Source organism: Pongo pygmaeus, chromosome 2 (genome assembly GCF_028885625.2).
Source record: "Pongo pygmaeus isolate AG05252 chromosome 2, NHGRI_mPonPyg2-v2.0_pri, whole genome shotgun sequence".
In the NCBI taxonomy this organism is placed as follows: domain Eukaryota; kingdom Metazoa; phylum Chordata; class Mammalia; order Primates; family Hominidae; genus Pongo; species Pongo pygmaeus.
The window spans coordinates 159569297-159597057 of NC_085930.1; the positions used below are offsets into that span (position 1 = coordinate 159569297).

At 44.9% G+C, this 27761-nt stretch overlaps 1 protein-coding gene, 1 long non-coding RNA gene and 1 pseudogene across 2 annotated transcripts; 1 reads left to right on the forward strand and 2 right to left on the reverse strand.

Moving 5' to 3' along the window:
• The window catches only part of LOC129032664 (U1 small nuclear ribonucleoprotein C-like), a 42470-nt pseudogene extending 21166 nt beyond the window's left edge, over positions 1-21304 (reverse strand).
• Positions 35-22118, reverse strand: SIAH2 (siah E3 ubiquitin protein ligase 2). Its single transcript, XM_054480266.2, has 2 exons — positions 21168-22118; positions 35-1606 (listed from the first exon to the last, which is right to left on the reverse strand). Exons 1-2 carry the CDS (start codon positions 21582-21584, stop codon positions 1049-1051), a joined length of 975 nt encoding a protein of 324 aa, XP_054336241.1. The 5' UTR covers positions 21585-22118; the 3' UTR covers positions 35-1048.
• Positions 20663-27417, forward strand: LOC134739197 (uncharacterized). The gene is made up of 3 exons (XR_010125779.1): positions 20663-20912; positions 21072-21142; positions 27287-27417. It is a non-coding gene; the product is annotated as an uncharacterized LOC134739197 (long non-coding RNA).
• The last annotated feature ends 344 nt before the right edge of the window (positions 27418-27761 follow it).

The window sequence follows — 27761 nt, forward strand, 5'->3', positions numbered from 1 at the left end:
CCATTATTCAATTAGGGAAATGAAGCACAATATCCATTTTTGGAAAATATTTATTAAAAAACTAGTGAATGTGGCAGAAAAACAAAACCAACACACAGCTTTAAATAGCAAGCATATGACACACCGGTTATAAAGCTTTTCCAATTCTACTGATCTAGTCTTTCATACCAGCTACTGTTGAGGAGGGCTTCCGAGGGAAGCCACGTGTAAACGGGTCATCTGTACTAGTGGTGAGCAAAACTAATTACATGAGAACTATCAATGGCCATATGACTTGCTTTCCTAGGCAATCCACCCAAAACATAGGTGAGTGACCAAATCTCAGGTGTGCGTTCATGTGGATCTATAGTTCTAGCTTTAATTTGAGGGTTGGGGGAAGTTAGGGGATGAAACAGTAGAAAGACAAACAGTATCGGCAGAGGGCAACCTTAAAGCACCTTTAAAATCTGGACCCTTTCCCACAATTTAACCCAGTAATTCTCAAACATTACTGTTGAAAAGAATCACCTGATGAGACTGTTAAATTGGCAGGCTCCCTAAATCTGCAATTTTAAGATAAGCACTCCGGGTGATTCAGTGTCTATTAGCCAGCCATCCAATTTGAGAAACACTGTTTAAAATGCATTAAAACAATTCCTACCTCCCACAAACAAAAGTAAAGGAATCTGCTGACAGTCACTGTGCTTTTGTCAATGTCAAGGGACCAATATGGGAAGGCAGGCAGGAAGGGGCCTCCCATTCCTAACAGACTGATCTATAGAAGCCCTGTGCAACAGCCTGTCAAGTGTTGTTTAGGGAGTAAATACAATTTAATAAGAGTTGTTTTAGATCACAGAACAGCGTCCAAATTACCAACAGGCCAACCCCATTCATCCCAGGTTAATGAACTTTGTTGGGTTGAAGCCAGATAGGAAACTGCTGTTCAAACAAAACACAGGTAATTGTGGGTCCTGACTTGTGAAGACATATGGAATAAAACATCTATAAAAACCTTTATTAAACATAGAGCACTATGCCCAAATAATTTTGATGGTTTACGAAAGTCACATCATGGACAACATGTAGAAATAGTCACATTGATTCCAAGGTTCCCATTATCTGCAAAAAGATGTGCTATGGCTGTGTCGAAAACAAGGCAGTCGCTGTTCATGATGGCCGCAGCCACACCGTCATGAATCGAACGGGGCGTGGCCTCCCAGGTCAATCTCCGCCGGTTCCCGTTCAACTCCAGTCTGTACGCAAAGTTCTCGGCTTGCTTGCGGGTGCCAATGAGCAGGACGATGGCAAAAAACTGCTGGTGGCCTTCGTACTTCTCTTGTTTCTCCAGCACCAGCATGAAGTGATGACCAAAACATGACTGCATCATCACCCAGTCGACAGCCCCTGGCAAGTTAATGTCTGTAGCTAGAAAGACGATGTCTTCTCCCTGAAGGGTGGTAATGCTCTTGTGGGCGTGCATGAGATGGGACATCACAGCTTCCAGGGACCCCTGCCACTTGCAGGAAGCACCAGGACAAGGGCAGGAGTAGGGACGGTATTCACAGATGTCTTCATGTTCTGGTTTCTCCGTATGGTGCAGGGTCAGGGAACAGCCCGTGGTGGCATACTGCAGAGAAAGAAATGCATTGAGCCATTGGGCCTTCTCAAAACTTCTATTGCTTCAACCCTCTATGAGTACTTAATCCGTTTTCCTGGGCTTAAACTGTGTTCTTAACTACTTTTGCTCAAAGCAAGTGAAATATTCAAGACTAAAAGTCGCAGTCTCTATTCATCATCAATGCTGTCATGCATAAAATCAAGGGTATTTCCTGAACCAGAAATATGCTGTTTTCCATGCCCCCTGTTCTGCTGTCAAAGGGATGAGAACTAAAGTTCTCTTCCTATGCACATCTCAAAATTGTTGAGCAAGCCCTGTAAAAGCTGGTCTTCCCATATTTTCTGTGAAGCTGTTTTTTAAAGAATTCAATTGCCTGGGGGTGGGGATGGGGTTGGGCAAGGAATATTATATTATCCCCAGATTAGTTTTCACATATAGACAATATTAACAACAGTATAATTCTGTTCTCCCCCTCCACTGCTTCCTGGCTCAAACTGGTGACTGGCAGGCAGGTCGTGGGGAAGGCTGCCCTTTGGTTCCTTGCTCTTTGCTGCTGGCATCACCAGGCTAGGGCAGCGGAGGCCTGGAGACCCCTTCATACTGCTAGAAATATTAGCCCACTGCATCCTTTTGACCTTCCCTCTGGGGGGCTTTGCCCATATTTTTTGGGTGGAAGGAAATCACATCCAAGAGCTACTTAACTAACTTGGAAGACTGCTGGTCAGTCTGGTTCTGGCCAGTGGAGCTTAAAATAAGGGCCTAACCGTCCTCTCAAAGCTCGCTGACTCCCAACACTTCCTCAGATTTAAGAGCACATCACTTCATGGCCAGGTATGTCAGGTCCTCACAACAGGACCGGGAGGAAGCAGAACTAGACAAGTTTGCTGACATGATCAGTCTGCGCCTCAGACACTGCCTTAATAGGATAGGAGAACAAAACCTTTTTCTCCCTTGCACTTGGGATGACATTCCTAATGGATAAATCATACCTGCCATGGCAAAAGACCACACCAAGAGGAACTGAACTTCTACTCCAGACTCTCACAAGGATGACAGTGTTAATTCCTAGATACCAGATGGAGAATCAGCCCACAAGTAGACACCTGCCCTGAGTACTAAGCTGTTCTGTAAAGAATTAAGAAACCTGAATCACCTTCTTGGGTGAAACTAGGTGTCAGCTTTAGACCCCTAGAGCACAGAATGGCAGGGGAACTGTCTGGCTTACCACACTTGGATTCCCCTGCTCCACTGAGACATGAAGGCACCAAATAAGGGCAAGGCCAGGTCATTTTTCTAAGATGCTATGTCCAGTTGCTAAAAAAAAAACCCACCACCGCTGTTTTTGCTTCTCTCTACCCTGCTTTATGGAATAATCCCCCTTTTAAACTTGAAGTCGGTCAAATTCTAACCTTTATAGATGAATTTATCCCTAGCAACAAGCAGATAGTATGCACTATGTGACTTCTCCATACAAGACGCTAAGTTACAGTCACTCAGAGGATTCCGAAGCAAAGATGACAGCCTCCACTCTCAGGGGGATTAGTCTCCCCTAATCGGAAAGGAGAGTGGCTTAAAGAAAGAAATGTAGCTCATCCTCCAACCCCCACTTCCCCATACCTAAGCGGATTATAATATTTAACAGAAATTGGCAGAAATAGTTCAGTTACTTATTCGCCCATAGGAATTGTTTGTTCATCTTTTAAAACTCTGAACTAATTTCTAAAGCCTGGGTGTAAAAAAACTCACTCAGGAGAAACAAATTTATTTATCCATGTGTATTTATACTTTGTGTTCCTTACTTTATAAGGCCTGAAAAACAAATCCCTATTAACTGTGTTTTAAATCTAGGGTGTGGCTAGGAATACAGAGCCTCCTAATGTTCTTCTGTGAGTGATGGGTGAGACATTTCTGTCCAGTTTAAAAAAACACACACACACAATAAAAATAGCAAGAAATAGCCCAGAGCCTGGCAGAGTCTCGAAACAAGCTCTCAATATCTGAAGATGTTTCAAGACGAACTGTTCCCCATAGCCGCCCAGGAATAATCCCAGGAATAAGATGAACTTTGGCCAATGGCACCCAGAAAGGTACCAGCTGCACCTCTGCCCAAAGCCCCAAACCACTCCTCATTCATGACGAACTCAACATTTACAGCAAATATTTATCATTTGGCAATCATTTTATAACTTTCCCCACTCAAGTAGTATTTATACTCTGAATTATTTGGTTTGCCTTACAAATCACATATTCAACACTTCTTTCCACCCAAATATACAGAACAGGGAACCTCCCCAAACTGCACAAATAGAAAAGGCATTACTTTGCATTTGTGTGGACAACGATCTCATGTTTTTTCATAAGGATCTTGCTACATCCTCTATTAACTTAAATAAATAGTTTTAAAGCCTTAGGTGCTTACTCTACTTTTACTGAACAAGCAGAACTTTCATGGCAATCTATTCCTTCTCTTTCCATCATGGGTAAGGTTCATGTCTTCATAACAACTGGTGCCACTTTTATGATGACTAAAGTCTAAACTTTAACCCCCTACACACACACACACACACACGCCACATTTCATACTTCAAGCGGTCTTGGCATTGTTCTGGAATGGCATGTCAGAGCACCATGGGTGTTTTGTCACTTTCATCAGGGGCTCTTATCCAGGGATCCGAGGGAGGGCTTTAGGAGTTTGTGAATTCCCCAAGACTGTATGTAAAACTGTCTAGGTGTTTCTGAGCAGCAAAGCCAAGTCTCACTGGCCCCTGGCCTTGGGCTTGTGTTTTCTTTTCTTTGTTTTTTTTTTTGAGATGAAGTCTTGCTCTGTCACCCAGGCTGGAGTGCCGTGGTGCAATCTCGGCTCACTGCAAGCTCCGCCTCCTGGGTTCATGCCATTCTCCTGCCTCAGCCTCCCGAGTAGCTGGGACTACAGGTGCCTGCCACCACGCCCGGCTAATTTTTTGTATTTTTAGTAGAGACGGGGTCTCACCGTGTTAGCCAGGATGGTTTCGATCTCCTGACCTTGTGCTCTACCCACCTTGGCCTACTAAAGTGCTGGGATTGCAGGCTTGAGCCACTGTGCCCAGCCTGGGCTTGTGTTTTCTTGAAGAGCTCCAAGGGTTTCTAAGGGTTTCCAGGGCTGAGAACCTCTATCCTAGAGTACACAGAAGGAATCAGCTGTGGATCCTGCCCTTGTGGTGTTTCCAGTTGAGAAAGACCATATAATAGATTTAACAACTGTGTAAAGGAAGACCAGGAGGGCAACAGGTGATTTCAAGGTGGGACACGGTGAGGAGGACATGGTAAAGGAAAGCTTTATTGTAGACAAGTGGATTGTGGATGGAATTGTTCCATCTGGTTCTAGCACAGGGTGAGCGGAGGAAACAGTGGGGATAAAACCTCAAGGAGGCCAGGCACGCTGCTCACACCTGTAATCCCAGCACTTGGGTAGGCTGAGGCAGGTGGATCACTTGAGGTCAGGAGTTCAAGACCAGCCTGGCCAATATGGTGAAACCCTGTCACTACCAAAAAATATAAAAAATTAGCCGGGTATGGTGGAATGCACCTGTAATCCCAGCTACTAGGAAGGCTGAGGCAGGAGAATAACTTGAACCCAGGAGGCGGAGGTTGCAGTGAGCTGAGATCGTGCCACTGCATTGCAGCCTGGGCGACAGACTGAGACTCTGTCTCAAAAAACAAACAAACAAACAAACAAACAACCTAAAGGAGAAGGCAGGTCAGGGACTTTCCTGACAATGGAGTTTATTTTGAGTTTCTCGACAGTGGTGCTATTGACATTTTGGACCCGATAATTCGTTGTTGTGGGGGCTGTGCTGTGCACGGTAGGATGTTTAGCAGCATCCCTGGCCTCTATTCATTAGATGCCAATAGCAACCACACCCTGCCCCTCAGTTGTGACAACCAGAAATGTCTCCAGGTCTCCAGGCATGGCCAAATGTCACCTAGGGGGCAAAATGGCCCCAGTTGAGAACCACTGACTCTGATAAGAACCACTCATTCCAATTCTCAAGAATGACAAAACCTGGCTTCCAGGCAGCCACAATCACAGTTGCAAGGAGCGGCCCATGCCAGCAAGCAGGTCCAGTAGGTCACTGGCCCACCCAATGAGCACTACCAGGGCAACTCAGGAATGCCAGCCCTGCCACACAATCAGAACATGATCGCTAGCAAAGCATGGAGTTAGACCAGGGAGTCCATTCTACCTGTTTTATTCACTAGAAGCTGGATGCTCCCAGAGTGTGGCTGACTGGTCAGGCCCCTGTGGTCATTTGTGGCTTCACAAGGAGCAGAGCCCTGCATTCCCAGGCTGCCCCTCCAGGGTTCTTTCACTGCACACAACAGCTCAGGAGTCAAAGAATCAATATTTTGGGAAAAATAAACAAATAATTTACATCTGCTTTCACCCCTGGCCACCAACCCAACACACATAAAACCCAGAGTCCACAGATACACTGCTTTTGGAAGCAGGTTCTAATATTAACTTCTTTGGTTTGCAAGGAGAGAAAAACAGCCCTGAAAGTGCCACTCCCTGAGGAATAAGGCAGCAGCATCTCAAATCAGTAACCAGCCATTAGGCCCTCCCAGCCTTCTCTGGGATCTGGCAAGAAAGTCCTGAGGTTTCACTTCATACTCCAGCTAGGGCTTGCCCCACAAAATGTGAAAAGGTCGACTTGTGCGTTTAAGCTGGGGAGGGCTTTCCTTTAGATGTCTGGTTCTTAGCTGTACCCTTTTGTTACTGAGAGAAGGCACCTGGGCTGGTTCGCAGAGGGCTGCCTGTGTCTCCTGGGACAAGCCCACAGCTATAAATGAGATTTCTCCTTAGGGAAATATCTGCTCATTTTCCCCAGGGGGAATTAGTTTTAAGTAAACATCTCTAAAGAAACACACACACACACACACACACACTGAAAACTAAAGAAGAAAATAGGGAGGTAGGACCGGGCGCGATGGCTCACTTCTGTAATCCCAGCACTTTGGGAGGTTGAGTTGGGTGGATTACCTGAGGTCAGGAGTTTGAGACCAGCCTGGCCAACATGGTGAAACCCCATCTCTACTCAAAATACAAAAAAACAAAAACAAAAACAAAAAAAATTAGCCAGTTGTGGTGGTGGGCACCTGTAGTCCCAGCTACTCGGGAGGCTAAGGCAGGAGAATCACTTGAACCTGGGAGGCAGAGGTTGCAGTGAGCCATGGTTGTGCCATTGCACTCCAGCCTGGGCAACAAGAGCGAAACGCCATCTCAAAAAAAAAAAAAAAAAAAAAAATAGGGAGGTAGATGATGGCCCAGCAGAATGAGAAACAAAGAGATGTTGAAATCCCATTTCTAACTTCTCTTTACAAACTTTTCATGTTGCAGTGACCCAAAAGTCTTGTGCAAATGTGTTCTGCCATTGAGATGCGATGTGTAATCTGGACCCTCATTCTTAGGTCTTTGCAGAAAGCAGCGAATAGTTCTCATTCTTTTCCTGGGTGTGGGGTTTGAAGGTTGTATTTAAGTTGGAATTTACGCAGGGTTTTTTCCTTTTCAGCATAGAAACCCCTTCATACACAAATACACACAACAAGATACATCAACACACAGTCAAACACAAGACACCTGTTATTTACCTAATAAACACAGTCACATTATGTTTACTTATGAAATGCATACGCAAGCAAAATAAGCCTTCTTAGCCGCGGTGCTGGTGAAGGTCATAGATGCTGTCACTGGTTTAGAACAAGTCACTTAACCTATTTAATTAAATCTGATTCCATGCAATTCAAGAATGATTTACTGAACCCAACAATCAACAATCTACTCAATGGGAGGAGCATGCGCTCCACAGCAGAAGCATGGCTCTTTCGGGAGCTGTGAGTAACCACACTGCCTAGACTGGCTTACATCCTAGGAAACAGCTGAAATTTATAGCAAAATACCTGCTAGCGCCTCAAATGAGAATGGCTCAAGAAAAACAAACCACAATCGATATTTTGTTGTTGATGCTCATGAACTTTTGAATTAAATCTAAGAAATGACCTTGTCTTGGAGTAAAAAAAAAGCAAATGGCACTTTCTTTCAACCTAAATAAGTTGTAATGATCACAGAATGCATACTGACGGCTAAGTGCGATGCGTAACTCTAGAATGAGAAACCAAAATTCCTATAAAGGTCATTACTGGGGCAAAAGCTGTAATTTGAATATGGACTGTGGATTAGATAATAGGATCTGCTGTGTAAGTTTGAAATCATATCAAAATAAAAACATGGTCAGGCAAGGTGGCTCAAGCCTGTAATCCAAGCACTCTGGGAGGCCGAGATGAAGGGACTGCTTGAGCCCAGGAGTTCAAGACTAGCCTGGGCAACATAGGGATACCCCTGTCTCTATAAAAAGTTAAAAAAAAAATAGCCAGGACTTGTGGTGCACACGTGTAGTCCCAGCTACTAGGAGGGCAAAGGTGAGAGGATTGCTTGAGCCTGGGAGGTCAAGGCTCAGTGAGCTGTGATTGTACCACTGCCCTCCAGCCTGGGCAACAGAATGACAGACACCCTGTCTCAAAAATACATACATAAAAACGTACTAAAGAATCCAGGGACCGAGTTAGCGTATTTATCCTTCATGGGACAGAAATGGTTTATGCAGAATTGGTTGAATGAATGAAGTTTTATCATAACAGTGCTTGTTTTAAAAGAATATATACCTTTAACTACATAACTACATGTAAATGCAACTGAAGTTGGTAGTTTTTCTTTTACTAGAGGCATTTGAGACTGTAGTGAACCAATACAATTTTGCAATGAGAAATGAATTGTCATAATAACCAACACTTCTTTGGCCCCTATAGAAGACAATGCATTCTCCATTGTCCTCTGATCCTTCTAAAGGTTTGCGGGTGCCTGACAAGTCTGTGGCCTTGGCATGTAGTTTCATTATTCACCACTCTCAGTGGTCCAAGGTAAACTCCACTTTGTTCTAGACCCATTTGAAAGATGAGCTCCAGGAATAAAATTTACTCAAGCCCCCTTTTTCTTTTGGGAGGTGAACCTGGAAGTGGGAAGAAGAGATATATGAGCTCAACTGGAAGGATGAATTTCTGACAGTATAATTTATTATGTATGATTAGCAGATAATTAGGACTTGTGCAAATGGGAGTTGGCAGCTAAACCTAGTATAGATCCACATCATGGTAAAAGTTACATTTTAACCATCAGTCAAACTTCTAAAAGGACTTCTAGCAATTCAAGCTAGCTGTTTTGTGATTTAAAATGTTTACCTGCCCCACAAAGACACTGAATGATCTAGTTAATTTATGGGTTTGTTAATTTTGCTTATTGGTTCACTAATTCATTGCCTGCTTCTTGCCCATCTAATATTTGTTGATAAATGAATAAATGTTAGATGTATCTGCCAAAGATGGAATGTTTTCCACCATGTTAATTTTACTTTAATTAGAAGTTTTACTGTGGGACTTAGAATTTAAAAAAAAATCAATAGATTTTTGAGATCATGTAAGAAGAAATGTTTGTTTTAGATTTCAGGCACTATGGTTTTGTCATTTTTGATGAAAGTGTTTCACATATTTTATTTACATAAATATTTGGAGTGAGAAGGTTTTTAACAATTTTTTTTAATAGAAACGACGGGGTCTCACTTTGTTAGCCAGGGTAGTCATGAATTCCTGGCGTCAAGCAATCCTCCCACCTCAGTCTCCCAAAATGCTGGGATTAAAGATGTGAGCCACCGTGCCTGTCAGTGAGGAGGTTTATAGCCTTTCTGAGATCTTACCTACACTGGAAAACATCAGCACAGTTGTCCTTTTGATGGCTGTATGTTCCTCTTGCTTAAAATATGTTTACAACAATGGTAGAGTAGCTGTGATTGGAACTCAAGTACCCAGTGTCCTGTGTGACCTGGAGCCTACCAAGTCACCTATGAGTGGGTCTATAAAACTGTCTATGATTTACTCCTTGACTATTATTAACAGTGGAAGAGTTGTAGACTCTTCAAGTTAATCATGTTAAGGCTTGGGAAACAGGAGAAAGTGAAATCTGTTCTTGTGACTTATTTATAATATTCAACCTGCATCTGTCTAGCATCCTTCCTCTAAGAACAGCGTATTTTCACTTAACTCGAATGGTAAATTCCTGAACTCTGCTGTGAGGCAGTGTGAAGAGATAATCAGGCCTGGCATGGTGGCTCATGCCTGTAATCCTAGCACTTTGGGAGGCTGAGGCAGGTGGATTGTCTGAGCTCAGGAGTTCGAGACCAGCCTGGGCCACATGGTGAAACCCCATCTCTACTACAATACAAAAGAAATTAGCCGGGCGTGGCAGCATGTGCCTGTAGTCAGGAGGTTGAGGCAGGAGAACTGCTTGAACCCGGGAGGCGGAGGTTGCAGTGAGCCGAGATCACGCCACTGAACTCCAGCCTGGGCGACAGAGAGAGACTCTGTCTCTTAAAAAAAAAAAAAAGAAAGAGAGAGATATCATCAACCAATAGTGCAGTAATGGTTTTACAGACAGTGATATGAGAAGACACTATTACTCAGCACTAGAACTGTCAAGTCAAACAGTGTCACCAAACAGTGGTGAGAGTAAGGAAACACTTACTGTTGACTTTACTAAATTTCTTCTGGGGAAGACAATTCTAATTAAAATCTTGGGCCCCCAAATCTGTCCTTTTTGCCCAAGAGAAAGTCAACAAACCACCTTTTAGCTTTCTTACTAAGAGGTGTCTTGGGAAGACTTTGGCATAAATTTCTTTTCTTTCTTTTTAAAAAGAGACAGGGTCTTGCTATGTTGCCCAGGCTGATCTCAAACTCCTAGCCTCAAGTGATCCTCCCACGTCAGCCTCTCAAAGTGTTGGGATTACAGGCATGAGCCACCACAACTGGCCTGGCATAATTATTACTGCAGAAATCTGAGAACACGCTGCTATCGAGGGAGGGTGTGTTTAGTCTTACAAAGACTTCCAGGGCTGGCAGGGGTTTATTTTTAATCTTAGAAACTTTAAACAAAGGTTGACTTTTGACCATGTATGTTTCTCATCTGTCCATAGCCAGAATTAGCAGGTAACCACACATTGTCATGGAGAACCAGTTTTGTGAGGTCCTTTCAAAGTGCATGTTCAAGCAAACAAAACACTTAAAAGCTGAGTTAAAGGCTCTATGCCATGTGACCAGTACCACACCCACCCTTTCAGTATGCCCGCACTCTTCCATGCCAGGTTCCCACCTGCACAACCATGTAACTGCCCTGACAGTTCTTCAAACAGCTCCATTCCCCTCAGCAGTCTTTATTTCTCAACGAAAGCAACTGAATTCACCAAAAGACTTAAGTGGTAGGGTTGTAAGATTATTAAATAGGCCAGGAGCAGTGGCTCATGCCTGTAATCCCAGCGTTTTGGGAGGCTGAGGCAGGCAGATCACCTGAGGTCAGGAGTTCGAGAACAGCCTGGCCAACATGGCGAAATCCTGTCTTTACTGAAAATACAAAAATTATCCGGGCGTGGTGGCATGAGCCTGAAGTGCCAGCTAACTGGGAGGCTGAGGCATGAGAATCACTTGAACCCGGGCGTGTTGGCATGAGCCTGAAGTGCCAGCTAACTGGGAGGCTGAGGCACGAGAATCACTTGAACCCGGGCGTGGTGGCATGAGCCTGAAGTGCCAGCTAACTGGGAGGCTGAGGCACGAGAATCACTTGAACCCGGGCGGCAGAGGTTGCAGTGAGCCAAGATCGCACCACTGCACTCCAGCCTGGGCGACAGAGCGAGACTCCATCTCAATATTAAAAAAAAAAAAATTATCAAATAAAAATACAAGATGTCTCTCAGGCAATATTTGGAATATACTTATTATTCCTCTCCGGCCCCACAAGTTATTTGTTGTTTATCTGAAATTCAAATTTAACTGGGCATTCTGTATTTACCTGGCAACCCTAATAAGAGGGCCCTCTGGTACCACTGCCATCCCTGCAAAAGCCACTACTTGGGTCTAGAATGGGAAGAGGGATCATTGTTCCTCAGAAGGGTAGAGTGGGCACAGAAAAAGCAAGAGGTTGTAGTGAAAAAGACATTATATAGGTAATTAGTCCAGACTGGAGTTTCTGTCCTCAAACTTAAAAACTGCATGAGCATGGGTGCCTAGCTTGGGCCATCTATAAGCAAGGCAAGCAACGTCCTTCACAAGCAACTCTGCTGGCCTCCCACACAGCCTCCTTATGAGCTTCCATCCCTTCTTTCTTCACAGGCAAACCGCTGCACACCTTCAACATGCAGCTGGTGCCACCATGGCGGCAAGGTCTTCAGACTCCTTTCAGCTCCTAGTACTTCAGACGGGCTCTGCCCTATTGGCACATCTGTCTCCACCATTAGACTTAGAAGAGTTTCAGAAAGACGAGAGGGGTGAGCAGAGGCAAGAACTGGCTAGGCAGATGGGTTGTGGGAAGGAGAGGGCCTGGAACTGCAGGAGATTCCAAGGCAAGAGTGAGTATGATGTAAAGTTGGTGGGGTCAGCAGCGGCCAACTCTGGCCTGACACTGCACCAGGAAGGAAAAGCAGGCTGCGGCATTAAGAAAACCAAAAGGTAACACCCAATGTTGGTGCTGCTGGGAAGAAATGGACATTCAACTGTAAACCATTCTAAGGGAGAAAACAATTTTGTTCTACTATCAAAAAGCTTCAGTTTCTCAGGCTGGGTGTGGTGGCTCATGCCTGTAATCCCGCCACTTCAGGAGGCTGAGGCCGAATCACTTGAGCTCAGGTGTTCAAGACCAGCCTGGACAACATGGTGAAACCCTGTTCCTACAAAAAATACAAAAATTAGCCAAGCATGATGGTGTGTGCCTGTAATCCCAGCTACTCAAGAGGCTAAGGTGGGAGGATCCCCTGAGCCCAGGAGGTTGACGCTGCAGTGAGCTGTGATTATGCCACTGCACTCCAGCTTGGATGACAGAACTAGACCCTGTCTCAAAAAAAAAACAAAAAAAACAACAACAACAAAAAAAAAACAACACTTAGATTTCTGCATATACCCTTGGGCTCTACCATCCAACTTCAAGGAATTTATCTTTAGGAAATAACTATTTTTTTGTGTACAAAGATTTGGTTATAGCAGTGCTTTAAAAAAAAAAAATCTCAGTAAGAAAACAGAATTTAAATGACCACAAATAGGAGCCTGATTAAATAACTCTGGTACTGTTATAGAACTGCATATGTGGCCACTAAATATGATCCTAAAGAATATTTATCACTGTAGAAAAGCAGTCATGATGTGTTAGATAAAGAAGCAGATTATGAAACAGTGTGGACAACAGGATTCCCCACCTGTATTGTTCCATTCTCAAATTGCTGCAAAGAAATACTTGAGACTGAGTAATTTATAAAGCAAATAGGTTTAATTGGCTCACGGTTCTGCAAGCTGTACAGGAAGCATAGCGGCTTCTGCTTCTGAGGAGGCCTCAGAAAGCTTCCAATCATGGTGGAAGGCAAAGGGGGAGTGAGGCATCTCACATGGCAAGAGCAGGAGCAAGGGTGGGAGGGGTGCTTCACACTTTTTAAATAACCAGATCTCATAAGACTCACTATCACGAGAACAGCACCAAGAGGATAGTGCTAAGCCATTCATGAGAAATCTACCCCCAAGATCCAACCACCTCCCACCAGGCCCCACCTCCAACATTGGGGATTACAGTTGAACATGAGACTTGATGGGGACACAGATCCAAACCATATCACCATCTCATTTGTTTTGTTTTTGTTTTTTAAAGAAAAACTCCACTGATATAGAAATAAGTTTGCAAGGATGTATGCAAAATGGTATAGTGGTTATCTTTAGGTGAGGGAGATTATAGGAGATTTTAATTTTATACTATTTTCTATATGTTCTACATTTAAAAATAATCATAACTTTAGAAAACATAATATGTAAAAATACACAAAATATAATACATATAACTTTAAATGCTGCTTAACCAGTTTTCCCTCTCAAAAGATTTAAAGAAATGAAAAAAAAGCCTCATCACTGAAAAACCAATACAAGGGCCAACTTACACAGCTCTATGAAAATACTATATGATTAAGAGTAGGGAAGGGAAGCTCATTGGGAAAATCTATGGGAAAAAATAGGAATGATTCCTTTTTTTTCTTTTTCAAGTTTATGCATGAACCTGACCTCAGATATCCGCCATTTAGTTTCTGTCAGCTTCTAACTGAGCACATTTATTTAGTGCCTGGGCTGTGTTAGGCACTTTGCATGAATTATTAGTGTGTTTGGTCCTCATGGCAACCTTGAGGCTTGGAGAGGTCACCAGCCAGTCACAGTGGGGCTGGAGTTGGGATTTGGACCAGGCCAGACGAGGCACTGCCCTCAAAACTGCCAGAGTAAGAGGGATCCTGGGGGTAAAAGGGACCCAAAGATACTGTCTTTGCTGACTCAAAATTTTAAAGCAGTGCATAGGCCGGCACATTAGCAAAAGAATATTTTTCTTTTTCTTTTCTTTCTTTTTTTTTTTTTTTTTTTGAGACAGGGTCTCACTCTGTCACCCAGGCTGGAGGGTATTGGCAAGATCTCAGCTCACTGCAGCCTGGACCTCCTGGGCTCAAGCGACCCTCCCACCTCAGCCCTCTGAGTAGCTGGGAGTATAGACACGAGCCACCATGCCCGGCTAATTTATTTATTTATTTATTTATTTATTTATTTATTTATTTATTTATTGAGATGGAGTTTCGCTCTTGTTGCCCAGGCTGGAGTGCAATGGTGTGATCTCAGCTCACCACAACCTCCGCCTCCCGGGTTCAAGTGATTCTCCTGCCTCAGCCTCCCAAGTAGCTGGGATTACAGGCATGCGCCACCACACCTGGCTAATTTTTTAGTTTTAGTAGAGACGGGGTTTCTCCATGTTGGTCAGGCTGGTCTCGAACTCCCAATCTCAGGTGATCTGCCCGCCTCGGCCTCCCAAAGTGTTGGGATTACAGGTGTGAGCCACTGTGCCTGGCACAATTTTTGTATTTTTAGTAGAGACGGGGTTTCGCCATGGTAGTCAGGCTGGTCTTGAACTCCTGACCTCATGATCTGCCCTCCTTGGCCTCCCAAAATGCTGGGATTACAGGCATGAGCCACCACACCTGACCAGGAATATTTTTCATCCATCTGTATATCACCTGTGGGCAAAAACTGAGAACATCCCATAGATGCTACACAGTCTAAAAATCATTACATAAAATCTTTACCAAACTGGAAATGAGGAAAACAACAGTTTTGCAATCTAGAGCAAAGTTGATGAAATTCTGTAGAGCATTTCAGTATCCTTCATAAGCCTTAAAAGGATACCCCAAAGCTTAAAATAAAGATACATTTGATCAGGAAGACTTTCTTATTTTCCTTTTCAGGATGTCCAGAGTGCAACCACATTCAAATACCCTGCGTATGATCATGTCCTGAAAAACTCGCCAGCAATACACAGTGGCTCCAAATGCTGGCACTGGTACACAGTTTAGCAAATGTGTATCTGCTACGTGCCCCTTTCAAGGAGTGAGGACCTTATGGGTTTGAATAAGAACGGGCCATGTCTCACAAATTTTGTCAGAAGCAAAATCTGATGCTTAAGACATTTTACAGTGAAGCCTCACTATATTCATGTATACAGTACTTTTTAATGGGGCTTCAAAAAACAGCTCTACCACAGAAGGGGAGAGTCTAACCCAATCTTGGGCTGGTATTTTATAGGCCAGACCTGCTGTAACTTTTGGTAAGCCTCTGTTCTGGTTATACTAAGGCTCAACTTTCACTGATAACTATTTACTCCAGTTCCAGGTCGTGGTGACCTGTGAAAAATCTTTGGCCAATTATGTGTGGAATCACCATTAAGCTTTAGTACTGCCATATAGTATTCTAATGCTTCTGCTTTATACAAAAAGTAAACTACAACGAAAGGTGTATTATCAATTTTGTTCTTTAAAATCTTGAGCCCCGGAGTTAATGTATGTAGACTCTGGTCCTTGCCAGTTCACTCTGTGCTGTTATGGGCCAACCTTGCCCATGTCAGGCAATAGTGAGGACTTCAGGGACAACTTCCAAAGTAAATAGTTTTGTCTTAGGAGAATTCTGGGGGTTAGGAAGAAATTTTTGAAAGTATTTTTGGCTAATCGGCTTGTGCTTCCTGCTTCCAGGTGATCCCCCATCACAACCTTCCAACCACCCCAATACCCCCCATATTCCATTCCATATGGTGAAGCAAAACCCCTCAACAGCACTTCTAATCTGATTTCCGAGCACCCACTAACTAGGAGTTATCTCCGTTCTTTCTAATGGATGAACAAACAGGGTCAGGGAAGTATGTGACTGGACCAAAGTCACACAAAGCCAGGACGAGAACCCAGGTCTTCTGTTTCCTGGCTCACGTTCTTTTCACTGGGACCGCTTAGTATATTTTAAAATTTTAGGGTAAGAAAGAACCTTGGGATAATCATTTAGTCCAATCCCTTCTCTTAAAGACCCTCAGGTGCAAAAAAGAAACTGACCTGTATAGAGTCAAACATCTAGTCAAAAGGTCATCATCTGAGGGTTCCTGATGGCCAGAAAATAATATTCTCTTGGCAAAATAAAGATGAAAAGAAAACAAGCTACAAAATCACCAACAGTTAGGGCCTAACAGAGTTCCAAAGTTCATGTATGGCAAGAGTTAAACGAGAACTTCCAGGCTCAAGGAATGCTTCTACAAGAGAATCAGATCAGAGGCTGCATGCTGGCAGCTGGAATTTGGCCTGGAGACATGGTTCGCTTTGTCTGCAAGTGGTGGCTATACATGTGAAGTCAGCCAATGCTAGAAAAAAAAATCGAGATATTTAACATAAAAAAAAAAAAATCCAGGCTGGGCACGGTGGCTCACGCTTGTAATCCCAGCACTTTGGGGGGCTGAGATAGGAGGATTGCTTGAGCTCAGGAGTTCAAGACCACCCTGGGCAACATAGTGAGAGGCCATCTCTTAAAGGAAAAAAAAAATCCAGATTTCTGACTTTTCTTGAAAAAATCTAAAGGTCTGATATGCCTGCACCCACATCCCCAACCCCACTAATCAGCCAGAGCTGAGTAAAGGCTGCCTCTTGGGAGGTGGCACCTGTTCTCTGGCTCTCCACCATCTCCACTGCTCCTCCAGGTCTCCCTGACCCCGAGGCCATGAGTGTGTCAAATACTTCTCTCCTCTGCATTACATGACCCATCTCCCATTTAGAAAGTTTGTCTCCACTGAACTAGATGAGGCCAAGGGCTTTTAAACTTTCAACTGTTTTGTCTAACCTTACTTGGTTTTATGTTATTTTTTATTTTTTTAAGGAACACAGACATTGTCACAATTCAACCACAGAGAAGACTTGTCTGGCTGAGGCTTTCAAATTCAATAATTATTTGGAGATATGCTACTAGAAACTTTCAGAGAGGACAAAGAAAAGGTATTATCACAGTGTAAGAAGGCTGAAGTGGATTAGCATTGCTCACAGTTGTAGAGAGAAATACTTGGCTGATATCAAAATACACCATTGGATGGTAAAGTAGACTATGTTGTTGATATGAATGTGTCAACCTTCACTTCTCCCCCTAAACCCACACACTGAAAGGGTGAGTTTAAGTCTGGGCACAGGATGTCAAAAGTTCTCAGGCATGGAACAAGCCACAGAACGGGTTAAAAAATACCCCAAGTGGAAGAAAGCCATACACTATTAGACATTCCTTTTTTTTTTTTTTTTTTTGAGACGGAGTCTTGCTCTGTCACCCAGGCTGGAGTGCAGTGGCATAATCTCAGCTCACTGCAACATCCACCTCCTGGGTTCAAGCGATTCTCCTGCCTCAGCCTCCTGAGTAGCTGGGATTACAGGTGCCTGCCACCACACCCAGCTAATTTTTTTTTTTTTTTTAATGAGACCGAGTTTCACTCTTGTTGCCCAGGCTGGAGTGCAATGACGCGATCTTGGCTCACTGCAACCTCTGCCTCCTGGGTTCAAGCGATTCTCCTGCCTCAGTCTCCTGAGTAGCTGATATTACAGGCATGTGCCACCATGCCCAGCGAACTTTTTTGTATTTTTAGTAGAAACAGGGTTTCTCCATGTTGGTCAGGCTGGTCTCAAACTCCTGACCTCAGGTGATCCGCCCACCTCAGCCTCCCAAAGTGCTGGGATTACAGGCGTGAGCCACTGCACCTGGCCCTAATTTTTGTATTTTTGGTAGAGACAGGGTTTCACTATGTTGTCCAGGCTGGTCTCGAACTCCTGACCTCAGGTGATCTGCTCACCTCTGCCTCCCAAAGTGCTGGGATTACAGGCATGAGCCACCACACCCAAAGATCTGAGCTAATAATGCACCTGGTTCCCCATATCAAAGGTGCTGGCAACACTCTAGCCTTTAATTAATTACCCTACACCTAAGTAGCATAGTTATTTGGCAATACATCCATTTTTTGGCCAACTGAAGCAGTCCAGAGCTGTGATGATATCCCACAAAATACTAGGTTTGTAGGTTTTCCCCCACCCCCCCATCTTCCTACCCTACATGCCCTACAAAATTCCTGCCAATGAATTTCATAGTGACTATGTATGTTGTCATTTTGGGATGGTCCCATAAGAGGCCCATCTGGTGAACTCATCCAACCAGATGGTTTTGTTATTTGAGTTACGATTCAGAATCTTGAGTATACACTCAGATTCGAAATCCCTGTGTAGTAAGGTGTAGGACAAAACATCTGTGCCTTTGAGATGCAGGTGCTTGGACTGGTCCTCTTACTAGCTGTGTGATTTGACAAGTCACTTCACATTTAACCACTCTGTAGGCATGAGTTTCCTCATCTGAAAAAAAAAAAGGCAAACTAGTAAAAGCTGACCCCTGCAAAGTAGCTGGCAGATAGAGGGCATCCAATAACATTCCAGATAGCCTCCCTTCTTTTCATGGAATGCTAGAAGCTACAGGTCCTCAGAAGTCAAGCAGACTCATCTCTCATTTATATAGATGAGGAAATCAAGGCCCTGGGAGGTGGTCTTTCAGGCAAACAGTGGCAGTGCCAGGCAGCTCTTGAGATGTGGGCTCTGGTACTTTATTCAACGTTGGTTTTTTTCACATGAGCCAGCCCATGAGAGATTCTGAGAGCAGGTGGGGACAGTAAAAAGGCAGTCCCATAATTTCTAGGAGCCTCAAACTGTAGGCCAAAGGACTAGGTAAACAGACCTACCTTGTTTTAAGTTTGATACAGGCCTTACGACTCCCTGTTGTTTCTCATCCTCTACAACTAACACATCTTGGTTGGTCGCTGGGCCTATGTATACATTCAAGTTTGGTTTATCCAGACTAACTGGCTGAGCTGCCCTGCCAATAGTTTGGATTATTGATCAACCAAAGGTGAGGCACGCACACCCCAGCTTTATACAACTCACACACATGCACACACAAAAGCATCCCCAAGATCACATTCTAAGCTTGGTTCTTGGTCTGTAGGTGAATAACTGGCCCTTTTAAATTTCAGCTTGCAAAGTAATAGCTTTACCCCACTGCATTCTTATAGAATAGAGACTCAGAAAACCACTGACATGTACAGAAAGGCTGAGGACCCCTGATTCCCAGAACTACTCTTCAAGGTTGATTTCACTAGCCTGTTTCATGTTAGGAAAGAACATATGCTTTCAAAGGAACCAGAGTTCTAGATCCTGAAAGTGAAACTTCATGCTCCATATAGTATGTTTCCTTCCCTTTCTCTTGGGAACAACACAATTCTATTATGAGGTTACATTTTAAAAACAAATTATGGATTACTGACTAATATCAAATGCTCATTTGTGAACTAAAACTCACCTAAAAGCCATTTCTTTTGTTAGCCACTGCGGGTTTAAGGGAAAGTAAAGGGGTGAGAAAATGGCTCCCCAGAAATCCTGTGGGGCATCCCCCACCCCTGCAATATATCTCAAGCATCAAATAGCCACTCTATGTTAACTACCACCAAACCTTTTCCAACCACTAGGTTGTCACCTTTTTCACAACCCTAAGACAACTATGCAAATACTTTACCTAAATTTTGAGAAACTGGGCTGAGTGAATTAGTAAGCATTATATGAGGAGGGGTTAAAAGCAATTTATTAGGGTTGCCTGAAACACCCTAGTCCAAACACCGATTCAAACTCTTATTTAAATATGCTATTTTAAACCTGATTTGCAGCAGGGCAGCAGACCAAATTAAAGCACTCATTTTACTGACCTGAGTCCCAAGCCTGAATTCTCTGGTGGATTATTTTTAATTTAAAAATGAGCTCTTGTCCTATAAAATAAGCAGCACCAAGGAGAAATGCAAGACAGCCTAAATGGCCCAAGAGGCAGCGCAAGTTACTTTTACAAAAAAACTGGAAAGTATTAATGACATTATCTCCACTTCTAATTTCAGAAAATGACTTTACAGTATAGTTCTAGGTTATAATGTAGACAAGTATGTCTGTGAAACTGCTCCTGAAGGTTTCCACGTAATAGCTGCAGGTAAACAAATGTTATAATATGACCACACAATGCAATACTATGCAGCCATTTAAAATACAATGAAGTCGACTAGGTTTCAGGCATAGAGAAATATGTGTGATAATATGAATTTAAGAACAGCAAGTTGCAGATGCCATTTTTGGAGAAAAACTTACATCTATGTGTGGGTATTAAAAAACCTCCCTGACATACACTGACATCTATGATTCTATATTTAGCTGCGAGGGTGTATGTATATATAGTTTAAAAAGATACACACTAAACCTAACAATGGTGGGAAAGGAGGGGAGAGATCTTGGTCTTTCATTTTACTTCTTGTCTTGGTGGCTTGCATTTTTCGCAAGGGCATTGAAAACTTTTTACATTAAATAAAAAATGAAGTGATGAGCTTTAAACAACTGTAACAACAGCTCTTGAGTGCCCTTGTTAATTTCTTGATTGACTGTTTTCACCCCACTTAGTACAAAAACGCAGCCACAACTCCTCAGTCCTTCCCAGTCTTTGGAAGGCTAGGAGAGAAAAAGGCGTGGCTTGCAGGGTTTTCTTCTAGCTAGAGGAAAACAGGCTGTAGGCGCCCTTTTTTTAGCTACACTCCCGAGAGCTCCCACGTGTCAGGGGTGCGCAGACGGTAGGCGCGGGGTGCAGACTCCAGTTATCAATTCAGCCAAGCCTAGCGCTGGTAAAGGGTGCGTTTAGCTCGCCCATCCCTCCTCAATCCCCACATAGTCAGTTTCTCGGTCCAAGTTTTACTGGTGCGGCCCAGCCCTACCGAGAGTACCCGAATACACGTTTGCAGAGGACGCGGGCATTGGGCCGGGTGAGCTACGATGTTTTAACGACCAGCAAATGCCAATTAATCTGTTAATTGTCTATTAACCATTACTCGGTAAATGTCAACCCAGAACTACTCCCAAAGTGGGCTTGAGGGAGGGTGGACGAAGTGTAAACATTTTTTCTTTTTTTTTTTTTAAATGAGAGATGCCGCCCGCCTCTCCAGGCCTGCCAGTAGGCTGGAGGATACCGGAGTCCCTGAGGTCACCGGCGGAGGTACGTGGGCTGTCCCTGGGCTTACCTTACAGGGAAACAGGACTGCCGAGGCCACCTTCTCCATAGCCAGGTTCCTGATGCTGGGCGTCAGGGCGCCCCTGCACGTCGGGCAGCAGCTCAACTTCTGGCGGCATTGGTTACACACCAGGTGCCCGGCCTGGCACTGCAGAATAGGAGGCAGGACATAGTCAAAGCAGACTGGACACTCGAAGAGCGAGGTCAGCTCGTGGTGCTGCGGGGACACCGGGCCGGCCCCGCCGCCGCCGCCGGGGCCCGAGATCACCGCCGCCGCGGCGGGCACCGCGGACGAGCCGGGGCCCGCAGCCGAGATGGTGGCGGCGGCCGGGGGCGCAGCCGGGGACGGAGTGTGCTGGGGCTGCGGCGGCGGCTGCTTGCTGCAGGGTTTATTAGCGCTGGGGCCGGTGGAGGACGGGCGGCTCATCGCGCTCCGAACCAACCATGGAACTGCGGGCGCCTGCCTGCCGCGGGGCCGCCCGGGTCAAGGCGGTGCGCGCCCCGCGGGCAGCGAGCTCCGAGGCAACGCCACGGCGCCCAGCCCAGGTCCGGGCGGCGGAGACGCTCGGCGCCCGGTAGGCGGAGGGCTGGACCGCGCTGATGCACTCCTCAGCCCCCGGCGTTCGAGCACGCCTCCGCGTCGGACCCCGCGCGGTGCCCTCCTCCCGGCGGCGTCCAGGGCCCCGAACCCCAGCGGTGCGCGAAGAACCCTGGCCCACCCGCTTCTGGAACGGCCGCTGACGCAAGCCCCGGGGGCGCGCGCGGACGTGACGCCTGGACACGTGTGCGGCCGCCCAGGCGCGCGGGGACTGGCAGAGCCACCCTGCGCCGGGGCGCTGGCTCCGCCCGGCTCCAGCTGGCAGCGCAGGGGGCCGCCTAGCGCCGGCGCTTCCTGCTCGGGCTGCGGGCCGGGCCTGCGCCAGTGAGCATGCCTGGCTCGCCGCAGCCCCGCGGGGTTGTCTTTTCTGGGTTGAGGAGGGGGGCCACTCTGGGGGAAGGCGTCGCCGAAGTCCTCTGGCCACACCCCGGGGTGCCTGGCCGACGCGTCCCTCAGCTCAAACGAGAAGGGCAACTTCAGGCGGGGCGGGAGCGTGGACGGTGGGTGGGACCGGACGCGGGCGGGCAGGGGCGGGGCGCGGGCGCCCCTGCACTGGTCGGAAAAAACCGAGAGGTTTCTCTCCTCAGGGCTGAGTCACCAGCGCGCAGGAGAGGAGGGCGACGCGGCCACCCGGGTTCTGTGTTCGGAGTCAGGACGAGAAGCATTGGGTGGGAGCAGGGCGAGGGGCTCGAGTTGGGTCTGCAGCGGGCACAGGACCTAGTTTTTGTACAGTTAACGGTGGGGTTGAGTAAAGAGGGGGGCGGTGGGGAGGATGTAAGCTCCCTTTATTCCTTTCCCAGCGGACCAGGAGGAAGCTTCGTTGAACTGAGCGCCCCTGGCTTGTATAGCAGGCCGAGGAGGGAGCTCATGGGCAGCGTTGGCTAAGAGTTCGAGATCATCTAGGAATGCCAGAAACGTGGGTTGGGTCGTGAGGTCTCTGAAGACAGTGGGTGAGCCTCCAGTGTAAGGCGCTGCGTCCGCTTGGTAGAGAGCCGGCCGAAGTCCGAGTCTTTGTTGCGAGGCGTAGGGCCACCCTGCGGGCCCAGCAGAAGCGCTAGAGGGCACGGTTGCCCGGAGTGAACCGCATGTCCAAATGTAACTGTGTGCTCCGAGTTAAATTGTTTTTCTGCAAACTTTGCTTGAGCCAACGATTCCGGAATTGGGGAAAGGGTTACCTTAGGTAGAAATCGGATATTTATAGGCGACACAGAGGTAAGGACCAACTGTTAGGACTGACTGAAAAATGATTCCCTCCAACTGTAAAAGTGGAATAAAAACAATACCTATCTTATAGGTGGGGCAGTGAGGAGTAAATGAGTTTAATATATTTCAAGCTTTTAAAACAACCTCGCCGATCATAAGCACTGTTTAAACATTAGCTGTTATCTTTTAAAAATATTAGTGGATGTTTAAAATGAATGAATACAATTTGTCCAAGAAATATGGCGTTAGAGCCCAGAAGAAATAAAGTTTAATCTTACAAAGGGCTTCTGTAGAAAGAATACATGCATGGAATTGATGGAATTTGGTATAAATCTTGAAAAAACTTAATAGGTGTATTCAATCGTTCAGTAAATGTTTCCTGAGCATTTATCATGTGTCAGCTACTGTTGGAGCTCTGAGAATGGTTCTCATGGAGTTTACATTCTAGTAAGAGAGCAAGGCCCAATAGCCAAGCACTCGTAGGAGAAGGATTTCAGATACCACGGGGTGGGAAGGCATTATAGCAGGAGCTAAAAGCACAGAGTGAAAGAATGTATTCTGGGATTGCATTGGGACTTGGAGGGGATATAACGGGAGTGTAGGGGTGTGGCGTTAGCACAAGGGGAGCCTTAACTGGCTTAATAAGACATTTACCTCAATGATAGGGGTAAACCACTGTAGGGTTTTGTTTGTTTTTTTAAGAATGCACAAGTAACAACACTAGGTTTTGTGGGTTTTTGGAAGGTCTTTAGTAACATGGCTGAACCTGAGTTTTTGGATAGGTAGGGAGCATAAAATAATAACTAATGTTAATTGAGTGCCCACTGCATGTTGGGCATGGATAGTTTTAAGCATTTAACATAATTCTGTATGATGAATACTACTGTTATCTCCATTTTACAGTTGAGGAAACCGAGACATAGGTTACTTTGCTCAAGATCACACAGCTGAGAATGTGGGAACACGCTCAGAGCCCTTCTTAACTACTAGTCTGTATGCCTCTAAATTATGCCTGATTCCTACTTATAGTCTTGTTAAAGAGTTAAGATTAGCACACTCAACAGAGTCAGAAAACAGTTGTTCAGCCTATAATAAGGCACTGAACTTTGTGGGCAAACTTTACATAAACTCTTTCCTTAGTTAGGTCTAGAGAGAAAAATTGAATCATGTTCTATTTATTTCATTTTCACCTTTTTATGACACAAAACATAAGTGATGACACAAAAATCACCTACTGTTTTACTGTTATTGGAGAAAATGTAATATTTTTTATTCTTAATTTAAAATCAAAGCATTTGGAATTTATTACTGGAACGCATTTTCTTTCCTTCCGCTTCCAGCCTCTTCGTGTGATGACCTCCATTCCCACGGCTTCTTACTAGCTCTCATTAGGAGACTGGAGTCCTCACCCTTGCCCCGTTGACATGAGCTTTAAGTGTTCCAGCTAGATAGGCCCTGGTCATTCAGAAAACAATTTGGTTTGGGAGGTGTTGAAACAAAGAACAGGAAAAGCAATTCTCTGCAGAGAGAATTTGGTTTATTTTTCTAAAAATACAGCGAACCCATCCACTCTTACCCTGGCAGATGCCTCCCCTGGTATAGAGAAATTTCTTCTTTCTTCCTCCTTCACATCATTGCACACCTGATTAAGTCAACCAGGGTAATTAAAATACAAAAGCAAAACAAAAAAACTCTGGGCAGTTGCTGAAGGTAGGCAGGGGGAGAGTGGGTAGGTCTGCTATGTGAGCCACATCAATGACCAAGCTGGTGTTCCCAGTTGCCTTTCTTCTTCCTCCTTCGTTGGTGACTTTTGAAACAAAGAAAGGTGACCTTTGCACACCGGGCACTATGAGCTAGAGCCTCCTCTTCCAGAGGGCAGTCAGCTCAGAGGTCGCATTTAGCATGTACTCAAAATACGTGCTGAGTTGAGTTGTTGCGAGGTTTAGTTACCCTTGGGAGTGTCGCTGCTGCTTCTTGGCCTGTTTAGTGAGTGACTTTGTGGTCTGGGGGAGCAGGGTCCAGCCTTTTGTTATCTCCTGATTCATGACTCATTTACCACATCTGCTGTATGAGAGGTTGGCCTCATTCACCCACCTACTGAGTCCCAGATTGCATATGTCAAGCAGGACATCTCTCCTTAACCCATCTGCTCTATGCTAAGCTTGAAAGACTGGGGGTGTACTGAGTAGCCTTTTCTTTCCTTAAAATAGCAGGGTGAGTCTTAAAAAAACACCTCACAGGTGAGTTCCTAATTTCACTAAACTGCTGAGCACAGTGAGAAATGCTCCAGCTAGGCAGACAAGCTCTTGCCCTTTTTTCTGTAACTTACAAATTCTGTGGTTTTGCAAATCAGGCAACTTCTGCCATCAGGCAAATGGTGTGCATTTGCAGAGCAAATTGTGGTTGGCTTTTTAGAGATGACTCAGGTATGCATTGGAGCTTGCGGCATGGAAATTCCTCATCGGGGAAGCTTGTGGGAAATCTGGAGGTGATATAAGGCCCCCTGGTAATTATAGTAGGAACTTTTAACTTCGTCTGTTTCTGGGGTAATTTCCAAATGCTCAAACTTCTTGTGAATAATTGTAGGTCTCTTAATTCAAGTCTTTTTTTTTTTTTTGAGACAGGGTCTCACTCTGTTGTCTAGGCTTAATGCAGTGGCTGGATCATGGCTAACTGCAGCCTCGACCTCCCAGGCTCAAAGGATCCTCCTGAGTAGCTGGGACTACAGGCACGTGACATCACGCCCTGCTAGTTTTTTAGTTTTTGTAGAGAAGAGGTCTCACTGTGTTGCCGAGGCTGGCCTCAAACTCCTATACTCAAGTACTCCTAATTCAAGCATTTTTTGAACAACCATCATGGACTTAGCACTGTGTACTAAGAGCAGTTCTATGTATTTGCATTATTTTTGTATCCACACTTAGCTAATTAGTGCTAACCCTGTACCAGGGAGTGTTCCAAGTACTTTACATATTTTAATTCTTTTAATTCTCACAATGTCTTTTATAGGGTAGATCTTTATAGATGACAAAACTGAGGTACAGAGAGGCCAAGAGAGTTGTGGGAAGTCATCATTAAGAAGGCTCCCAGGGATCCCTCCTCCTGGTGTCACCCAATATGTAACACCTTTCCTGTGAATGAGGGCTGATCCTGCTTTAAGTGAAAAGAATGTGGTCAAAGTGATAGAATGTCACTTCCGAGATTAGGTTAAAAAAGACTATGAATTCTGTCTTACTGTCCCTCCATTCCTCTCGCTTGCTGTCTTAGCTCAAGCTGCTATAATAAAATATCATAAACTGGGTGGTTTAAATAACAAACATTTATTTCTCACAGTTGTGGAGGATGGGGAGACCAAGGTCAAGGCGCCACAGGTGTCTAGCGATGGCTTGCTTCCTAGTTCGTAGACGGCAGCCTTCTCACTGTGTCCTTACATAGCAGAGATAGGAAGGAAGCTCCCTCAGGACTCTTCTAAGGATACCAACCCTCTCCATGAGGGCTCCACCTTTAGCACCTCCTCTAATCCTGATTACCTCCCAAAGACCCTGCCTGCTAATATCATCACATTAGGGAGTACAGTTTCAATATGTGAATTTTGAGGGGACACAAGTATTCAGTCTATAACACTCTCTGAGCCCTCTCTGTGGATGAAGCCAGCTACTATGTTGGGAGTAGCTCTGCAAAAAGGTCCACATGGCAAGGAACTGATGTCTCTGGCCAACAGCTAGTGAGAACCCTGGGCTTGCCAACAGTGAGTGAGTTTGGAAGTGGATTCTCTCAGCTGAGCCTTGTGATGATTGCAACCCTGGCTCACAAGTGATTGTGCCTGTGACACCTTGAACTAGAGGACTCAGCTGAGTTGACACACAGAAACTGTGAGATAATGAATATATGCTGTTTTTATTTTTATCTTTATTTTTAGAGACAAGGTCTTACTATGTTGCCCAGGCTGGAGCACAGTGGCCATTCTCAGACACAATCATAGTGCATTACAGCCTGCAACTCCCAGGCTGAAGCAATCCTCCTGCCTCAGCCTCCCAAGTTGCTGGGACTACAGGTGTGTGCCACTGCACCTGGCTTCAGTGTTTGTTGTTTTAAGCCATGAAGTTTTGGGATCATTTGTTACTCAGCAATATATAACTAATACACCTGTCCCAGGTCACAAGGCTTATATGTAAAATGATTTTTAATTATAATGCTATTTAAATATAAGGAAACAAATATAGGAATATTATTTTTATTATCTACAGCTATAGAAACAAAAAAATTGAACACCAACAAAACCAGAATTAATGTTCTTATTTCTTATTTTTATGTAAATCCATATTTTTCAGATGATAATTTGATGTGATAGAAGATGTGCTAAAATGAAATCATCATTTAGTTTGGAAACAACCTCAGTGTCCATCAATAAGAAAAAGAACTATGGAAAGCCATCCTATAAAACCCTCTGCAATTTAGAAAAGTTCTCCAAGACAATTGGTTACAGGAAAAAAGCACACTGTGGCCGGGCACGGTGGCTCACGCCTGAAATCCCAGCACTTAGCGAGGCTGAAGCGGGCAGATCGCTTGAGGTCAGGAGTTTGAGACCAACCTGGCCAACATGGTGAAACCCTGTCTCTACTAAAATTACAAAAATTAGCTGGGCCTGGTGGCGGGCACTTGTAGTCCCAGCTACTTGGGAGGCTGAGGCAAGGAGAATCACTTGAAGCCAGGAGGCAGAAGTTGCAGTGAGCCTAGATTGTGCCACAGCACCACAGCCTGGGCGACAGAGCGAGAGTCCATCTCAAAAAACAAACAAACAAACAA

Excerpts from the sequence above, each read along its gene's own strand:
- SIAH2 (XM_054480266.2), bottom strand. The coding sequence starts at position 21,584 with ATGAGCCGCCCGTCCTCCACCGGCCCCAGCGCTAATAAACCCTGCAGC. Across the intron at positions 1,607-21,167 it reads CAGTCCTGTTTCCCTGTAAG|TATGCCACCACGGGCTGTTC; the intron begins GTAAGCCCAGGG and ends CTTTCTCTGCAG.